This window comes from Euphorbia lathyris, chromosome 2 (assembly GCF_963576675.1).
Source record: "Euphorbia lathyris chromosome 2, ddEupLath1.1, whole genome shotgun sequence".
In the NCBI taxonomy this organism is placed as follows: Eukaryota; Viridiplantae; Streptophyta; class Magnoliopsida; order Malpighiales; family Euphorbiaceae; genus Euphorbia; species Euphorbia lathyris.
This window is the reverse complement of record NC_088911.1, coordinates 76,664,414-76,673,100: the sequence shown is the minus strand read 5'-3', so window position 1 is coordinate 76,673,100 and position 8,687 is coordinate 76,664,414. Positions and strand designations below refer to the sequence as shown.

At 34.6% G+C, this 8,687-nt stretch overlaps 1 protein-coding gene across 3 annotated transcripts; it reads right to left on the bottom strand.

Annotated features, from left to right (window-relative positions):
* Positions 1-958: 958 nt before the first annotated feature.
* On the bottom strand, positions 959-5,291 carry LOC136218651 (protein PHOTOSYSTEM I ASSEMBLY 2, chloroplastic). 3 transcript variants are annotated; one of them, XM_066005670.1, is made up of 6 exons: positions 5,131-5,291; positions 4,961-5,037; positions 3,919-4,084; positions 2,369-2,461; positions 1,415-1,548; positions 959-1,345 (listed from the first exon to the last, which is right to left on the bottom strand). In XM_066005670.1, the coding sequence occupies exons 1-5, from the start codon at positions 5,204-5,206 to the stop codon at positions 1,418-1,420; spliced, it is 543 nt and encodes a 180-aa protein (XP_065861742.1). In that variant the 5' UTR covers positions 5,207-5,291; the 3' UTR covers positions 959-1,345; positions 1,415-1,417. The 3 variants fall into 3 exon arrangements, with proteins under 3 accessions (XP_065861742.1, XP_065861741.1, XP_065861743.1); XM_066005669.1 differs by having other exon boundaries at positions 959-1,271; XM_066005671.1 differs by having other exon boundaries at positions 959-1,271; positions 4,973-5,037.
* Between the last annotated feature and the right edge of the window lie 3,396 nt (positions 5,292-8,687).

The window sequence follows — 8,687 nt, the reverse complement described above, 5'->3', positions numbered from 1 at the left end:
ATCAGCCCTCATCGATGAGATTGAGGGCCTTGACTGCCCAAAAAGGGAAGAGGAAGTTAGGGGAGGTGACTCCACCGAAATCACTCGACGCTGAAGAGGTTGAGATGTACATGAAGTATGACACCTCAGCGGTATATATTTACCTTTTCCCTTTTCCTTTGCATGTCTTATTTATTTTTCTGTGGTGATGGAACTTATAACCTTCTCCTTATTTTGTGAGAACAACTATAGGGGCCAGAGATGTCATTCTTCCACTCTAAGGTGGTTTGGGACCTTAGTCGTCTAGTCCAACTTCCTTCTGAGCGGTCATTATTCAAGGAGAAGTAAGTCTGAAGGGCAGCGGAGGTGTCCATGTTCGACTCCATCCGAGTAAGTATCACCATCTACTTTGTCTTTCCTTTCCGTTTACCCTTTGTGTGTCTTTCTCTTATTAACAATGTTTGAGAGAATGAAGATGAATAATAAGAGAATTCTAGGCTGTTGTGATGAGATACTTCCGTTGCGCAATCATCTTGTTCTATTTATAAGATGTTGGGGGCAGTTTGGGGAGACGTCGATTTCTATACCCTAGCTTTTGTGGTGAGATACCTCAATTAGGCAATCATCTTATTCTATTTATAAGATATGGGGACAGTTTGGGGAGATGTCGGTTTCTATACCGTAACTGACGTTACGGACAGGTATAAGGATATGAAAAGGAACATATCTTTTGGTGGGACCATCCAAACTTGACATATACCAACTGTAAGACATGCATCTCAGGAAGGCAGCTCTTTGAAATTAGCATGTCTTCCTACTAGTCCACATGTCATGCTATTTTAGTGGGCATGTTATCATCACCAAATCACAATGAAAATAAAATTATATATATTATGTACTGCATAACACAGACAGACATTGTTATTATTTGAATCTTCATTCCAGTAATAAGGTATTCTCTGCCCACTGCAGCAGAATGTCACATATTAAACCTATCTATCTTTATATTAATTCAAAATACAAACCATTTCAACCCATCTTAATACTCTAATATATACAACACAATCAGTTCATTTCTGTATATGACTTGGAACTTTCAATAAGGGAAGAAACGAGTTTTCAACTTCTTCAGATTACAACATGACCTGAAACATTCTGTAAAAGTTTCTAAGGATTTTTGTTTTCGAAATGTTCCTAAAAAGTGTAAACTCTTAAAACCAAAATTTCCTCATTCATCTTTTAGCATAATCTTAGGATCAAAACTCCACAGCTGCAACATTTTCAAACATTTCCTGCATGAAATAGAGGGCTCTCAGGGTGAAACTTATAATTTTGATTTTGCTACTTCATTGCTGGATTGATCAGCCTTCAAATAAAAATGTTGTGAGTATAAAACTATATAACAAACAAATATCGACCAAGGATTAAGACTTACTGATCAAGACCCAGGCAATAGCCGACCATTATACATCTTATCAAGTAATTGGCGTGCATCAGGCCTCCTTAGAAGACCTTTGTTATTTGGTAAACCAGTGCCTAAACAAACTGGGCAAACAAGCTTCCCCCGACCTGCTCAACCAAACACTAGAAATTACATACTGCACAAATTCAAATATCAACAATACGATAGATCGGTAAGGGATATTTCAAGTAAATACAATATACTGACACCATTTTTGCATTGAAATGCGAATTTAGAATGTATTCTGGACGTGGTTATCACATCTTTCTATTATTTCAGTTTATTTGTGGGCCCAGAATTCTTGAGTAAAGTCTGTAGCTTCTCAAGAAGTCTCGTCAACCGGGATATCCTCTCTCTAACCTGGTTTTACTTTTCAATATCAACCCATCATATGACCTATTGATAAACAGCCTTATGAAATCAGAATCTTACATAGCACATCCTAAACTCATGCTTCTGATAGCAGATTACATCTTCAAATTATTTTATATCAGAAAAAGAAAGCCCATTCCTAACTTTTTTTCCAATTTTCAGAAAATCATTCAGAATCTAGAAGACTCTTGTTCCCCCATATTCAAGGTTGTACTACTTTCACAACTCACATTGGATTAGCATGAAAATGTTTCTATCTTTACTACAGCAAGACAAAGGAAAAAAAAATCCTTAAAATTAGTACTATTTCAGCACCATACCTAAAAGACATATATTTTGTAACGTATGGGAATACCGAATACTCAAAGGATTATACATGATAATAATCAATTTCATAAATGATTCATGTCATAGAATGGCTTGTTGAGAAAAAGTCCAAAATTTTCAGCCAAAAGCAAAGGAAATGGACAAACAGAGAATAACAACAGAAAGAAATACAAATACAGTTCTAATTCTAGTCTTTTAGCATTATATCAAGATAAAGGAAATAAGTACCATAACAATTAGGGCATTCTGTGAACTCATAAACATCTTTAGCACGTTTTCTATTGAGAGCCTTCCATTTTCCTGTACCGCCACACATGTCACCTATATAGAGAGAAAAACCATAAGCTTATGAAACATTTTAAAGGATGAAACTTAAAGAGTGATATTCTCAAAGTGCATCTGTAGGCAGGTGGACAGGGACCAATTGAAGATAGCAAGAAAGAAAGATGAAATTTGCAAAAGTAATAAGGAATAAAAAGGTAATTTAATATGACTTGGATGGCTGATAATGTTCAATACGGCCCTAAATCACATAGATAGAAGAAATCGATAGAAAGTTCAACCGAACAACATTAGCATTAATATTAGTTCACTTGATATTGTGTTGGTTGATGAGACGAAAGAAGGAGTGGAGAGGAAGTTGCAACTATGGAGACAAACTCTAGAATCTAGAGGCTTTAAGTTGAGCCGAAGTAAGACAGAATATTTGGAGTGTAAGTTTAGCGGTCATAGGAGTAGGGAGGCAGGGACAATCACCCTAGATGGGAGAGTTGTTCAGGTCTCGGATTGTTTCCGGTATTTAGGATCTATTATCCAAACGGATGGAGAAGTAGATGGCGATGTTGCTCATAGGATTAAAGCAGGTCGGTCGAAGTGGAAGAGTGCTACGGGTTTCCTTTGTGACCCTGGCATGCCTAATAGATTGAAGGGAAAATTCTACCGGACGGCAATTAGACCAGCATTGTTATATGGTACGGAGTGTGGTCATACGAGAAAGGATCGGGTGAGTAATGAAATAATTAGGACAAAAGTAGGGGTCACATCTATTGAGAATAAAATAAGAGAAAACCGACTAAGGTGGTTTGGCCATGTGAGACGTAAAGCGCTTGATGCGCCGGTTAGGAGAACCGAATAGTGGCAAAGGGATGCAGTGGTGAGGGGTAGGGGAAGACCTAAGCAAACTTGGAGGAGGGTGATCGAGAGTGATATGTGTTTGCTGGGAATTGAGGAAAATATGGTAGTGGATAGGACGGAGTGGAGGAAGCGAATTTGTGTCGCTGACACGACTTGATTTCACGGTTTTATATGATGGTTCATGTTAGCCGACCCCGAATCATTTCGGGACTAAGGCTTTGTTGTTGTTGTTGTTGAGTTGAATCTCAAATTCAACAAGGTTAGATAGAAATTCCCTTTTTTTTTTGTTAAGAATTCATTCTGCTAGTAACTGTGTGTCTTACAGAAATATTAAGAGAGGAAAAAAAAGTCTATTGTCATGTATATCTAATATATACGACCTAGATATCTCTATTGTAGAGTGCTAGATGAATATGGAATAAACAGATGAAATTTGCTAAAATATATAGGTCCTCATAAGCTGAGCTGTACAGAAATCCTATTTTACAAAAATCCTTTTATAAACGTGTATAAATGTTCATGCCCCAAGGGAGAACATAATTTTATAGATTGTAAAAATGCAAAGGGAAACATGCCTGGAAAATCCTAAGATTAGGCTAGCATAGCAAAATAAAATAAATAAATAAAAGGTAAATATTGCTTACAAATGATAGCGCCACTGCCCATACAATTCCTACAGACAGCTCTTTCTCTTCCATCCGATGCTATAGCCTTTGGGATGAACATGGAAGTTCCAACATTACTAATCAGTGATATACTCGAACATAGGCAAGTAATACACCATCGCCTTGATGTTGGTGCTTGAGATTCCTGCATATAGTTTAGATCATTGTTAAGAATGAATCAATCAAAGAGCACTAGACTTGTGTGATTAGGTGGTATCTGGCATGGTAAACAAAAAACAATCTCTGAAACAAAATATTCATAGTATTTCTATGGATGCAATTTCTAATTTCTAATATATGAACAAGTGAAGACAATGCCACATAAATCAGGGAACAGAGCATAGCTGTGAGCATATGGTAATCTGTTGCTTATGTTATTCAGAGAAATAATCTGGAAATTCCTTTTGGCATGCGATTTATGCGGAAACGAACAACCAGTTCATCGTCATGGAATGTAAGAACTATTACTTACTTCCTAGACAAAATTCGAAGTCTTATTGGTGAAAAGATCATGCTAGTGGCTCCATGAGTACCAAAATGCAAATTATCAACTTAAGACCCATGTTAATTTCTGTAAAGTTTGCAACCATCTCAAGCTTGACCATGAAAAGTCAACAGTAAAGCGGATGCAAGCTTTCAAACTTAAAGGAATGACTAATATCCTTCAAGATTAAACCAGAAAACCAAGGAGCTGCATCAAAAATAGTTTGGGTATCTGATGGTTACATGCAAATGGTATTTACTAGAGAGTAACAGCAAGTAACAAAACGAAAAGCAAGAGTAAAAAAACAGTAGCCTAAAACAACAAGCAGGCTAATCTAGGTCATTCCTTTAGTTAGATTCTTCAAATTTGCAATGAAGTAAGGAGAAAAACCGAGGCACACATTCTTTTGCCTAAGTTAGCATTGATCCTAGAGGAATGTTTAAGGTGAGAAGAAGTCTCAAATTGTATTGAATCTTTGGTTGAATGTGCTTTTGCTTTGATTTCTGAAAAAAAAAAAAAATACATGTAAAATAGAACCTTATCCTTAACTGAATCCAATGAAGTAGAGCTCTCATTTTCCGAAGTTGATCTTACACGAATTCCCACGGGCTTGGCTACATGTTGGACAGGAAAGCAATTACAGAAGCAATCGTATCTCTGAATTCCAAAAGAAAATATAATTGAAAGCAAGTAAGAGAATAACTGACTGTGACGAGAAGAGGCAACAGAAGTTGAAGAGAGGCGTTGTGGGATAGCGGAAAGATGAGAAATAGAGGATGCCATTTTCTCTTTCTCTCGATTGGAGAAGATGACACACTACACCTACTTGTGGAGGGAAATAATCGAACAACTACTTACATTTTCTTTTTAAGGGACTACCTTTTCTTAAAACAGGCCATCTAACGTATACAAATTTCAGAATTTAATTTTACTTATATTTATTTTAATATTTTATAGAGTAAATTACACCAATGGTACCTACCCCCATTTCACACTTTATTACCTAAATTACATTTTATTTCAAAAATATACCTCAAGTATTGGTGACTGGACAATTTAATGCATTTACCCAGTCACTAATCGGTCAACGTAGATTTGACCATTTTTACACAAATATTAGGACCCACTTTACCCTCAATTAACCTAAAAAGACAAAATTACCTTACTTCTTGCTACCATCTCATTCACTCTCTTTCTCTCTTTGATTTCATTTGCTCTCTCTCTCCTCCCTTCGATTTCATTCACCCTCTTTCTCTTTAATTTTTTTTTGGGATAATGTACCAAAATAGGCCTAACGTTTTTGGAAAAGTACCAATTTAAGCTCAACGTTCAAAATAGCGCCAACATAGGCTTAACGTTTATAAAATAATATCAATTTATGCTTAACGTTTACAATATAGCATCAATTTAGGCCTCGTGTACAAAATAGCACTAATATAGACTTAACGTTTACAAAATAATACGAATTTAAGCTTAACGTTTACAAAATATATCCAATTTAAGCTAAACATTACAATTAAATTAACCATATTATATTCTTTTTCTATTAACTTTATATGTTATCTTTTTATTTAGTTCTATTTTCTTATTTATTATAATACAATTAATTAATTTTCTTACCCATTAAAACCTTATATTTGTTTTTTCATCAACCATTTCATAACTCTTAAATTTCATTGCTCATGTAATATATGAAAACTAAAAGTAATTAAATATCCACAATATTTTGAACACTGGTTAAAATAATATTGATACATGTCAGTGTTCATTGTGGATATTCAATTACTTTTAGTTTGCATATATTACATGAGCAATGAAATTTAGTAGTCATGGAATCATTTATGAAAAACGAATATAAGATTTTAATGGACAATAATACTAATTAATTATATTATAATAAATAAGAATATAGAACTAAATAAAAAGATAACATATAAAGTTAATAGGGAAATAATATAATATGATTAATTTAATTATGACGTTTAGCTTAAATTGTATATAATTTGTAAAACGTTAAGCTTAAATCCGTATTATTTTGTAAACGTTAAGCCTACATTGATGCTATTTTGTATGTTAGGCCTAAATTAATGCTATATTGTAAACGTTAAACCTAAATTGATATTATATTGTAAACATTAAGTCTATATTGGTGCTATTTTGAACGTTGAGCATAAATTGGTACTTCTCCAAAAACCTTAGGTCTATTTTGATACCTTATCCCTTTTTTTTTCTCTCCTTCCATGGATTACATCTTTTAGATTCGCTATTAACCTTCTAATGGCTCTGTTATGCATTGAATCTTCAAATCAGGTGTAAAATGCAGACTTCAATACATGCAATCAAAGGCAGTAGTTTAAACGTTTGTTAAATGCATTGAGTCTCAAAAATGGTGGAGACTTCTTGATGAAACATGTTTCTGTCTTTCTTTTTTTTCCTGCAAGTGGGTTTCCATTCCATCTTCTTTTGCTGTCTCCTTCTTCTTTTCCTTCTTTTTCTACAGTGGGTTAACCTTGCAAAAGGCGATACACACCGGCGATTCAGCTGTCACGAGCGGCTTTAATGGCGATCTGGATCAGTATATCCTTGTTCTGATTTACAAATAAAGTCTCAGTTATTTAGGATAAAACTGAAAAAATCTTCTTGGATTTGATTGTTCTTAAATCTGTCGCTGCTCATTCTGGATAATTAATGGTTACCGTGGTGGCCGGCGAAGAAAAATAATCAAGTATGGTGATTATATGAAATTGAAAGAGTTGAAAGAAAGTGAGTTATTGAAAAGATGGGTGAGTGAAGAGAAATGAAGGAGTTCCTCGGATTTTTGAAATTGTTTTGAAATGAAAAAGGGATTGAGATGGTACTGGAGGGGATGAAGAGAAGGAGAGGAGTGGTTTCCATGGCTGTGTAAAGAGAGGAAAAGAAATTGAAGAGAGAGAATCAAAGAAAGAGGAAAAAATTGGTCAATTTTATAAAAAAAAGGTCAAATTCTCGTGTTTACCGGTGATGATGACCTGTTAATTGTATTAAATTGTCCAATCAAGGTATATTTTTGTAACAAATAGTAATTTAGGTACCAAAATGTGAATTAGAGTATAGTTCAGGTACCATTCGTGTAATTTACCCATACTTTATACATTAGAACCTCGATAAATGAATGTTCGATAAATGAATAACCTCGTCTAATGAATAAATTTCTTTGGTCCCAACTTGGTCCAATGGGCTTAACGAATAACCTCACTTAATGCATTAACGAATAAATACAAATGAAGTCTTTATAGGTCCTATGTAAATATAAGTGAATAATCACTATATTTCAAATAATATATTTTTATTTATATAATATATCATGGATACATTTCATCCAATGACTAATTTTCAAACACATTAATAAGTCATATTTTTTCGAAAAATGCTTCCAAAGTTGATTGTTTCTTTCCACCCCCAAAATGCATCTGATCCTTGATTTTGTGTAAAGCATGCACCACTTCTGGAATATTTTGATCATGTTGCACCAGGTAATTTTGTATAGTGACAATAGCTTGAAAAGCTTCTCTTGAGGACACTTGTGGTATAGGGATACTATCATCGGGTTCGGGATCATTTGCCTCATCATTTAGTACAGCTTCAATGATTTCTTCGTCCGTAGGAGATTCCATAACCGCATCATAATGTGGCTCAACATCGATCTAAATTGAACTTAATATATACAAAATGATATAATTACAAAAAAAAAAGTCTAAAAATATCATCTAAATGAATTATTATTCATTTATCGATAAATAAATATTATATTCATTAATCGATAAATAAATAATCTCGCCAAATGAATATTTTTTTTGGTCCCAAAGATATTCATTTATCGAGGTTCTACTGTAATGTTCATTTCGCTATCGAACCCTAAACTATTAAATTCAGCAATGAAATCACTAAACGCAATTGAGTACCAAAGTTAAATATTTCTTGAAAATGTATTTAACTGTTTTTAAACATTAATTAAGCATGGATTACTTTGGTTAAACATTTCTTGAAAAAATATGGGTGTTGTTAAATCCAGCCCCAAATTCTCACCCCTAGCCCCATGAAATGACGAAAATACCCTTTCATGGGTTTTGGGGAGGAAAAAACTATTTTTTTTGCTCTCCCGACACGCGGGCGTGTGCCTATCACGCCTCACCTTGTGGTCGGGCGTGATAGCCCCACGCCTCACTGTGTGGTCGGGCGTGATCGCTACACGCCCGACCACACGGTGAGACGTGGGGCTATCACG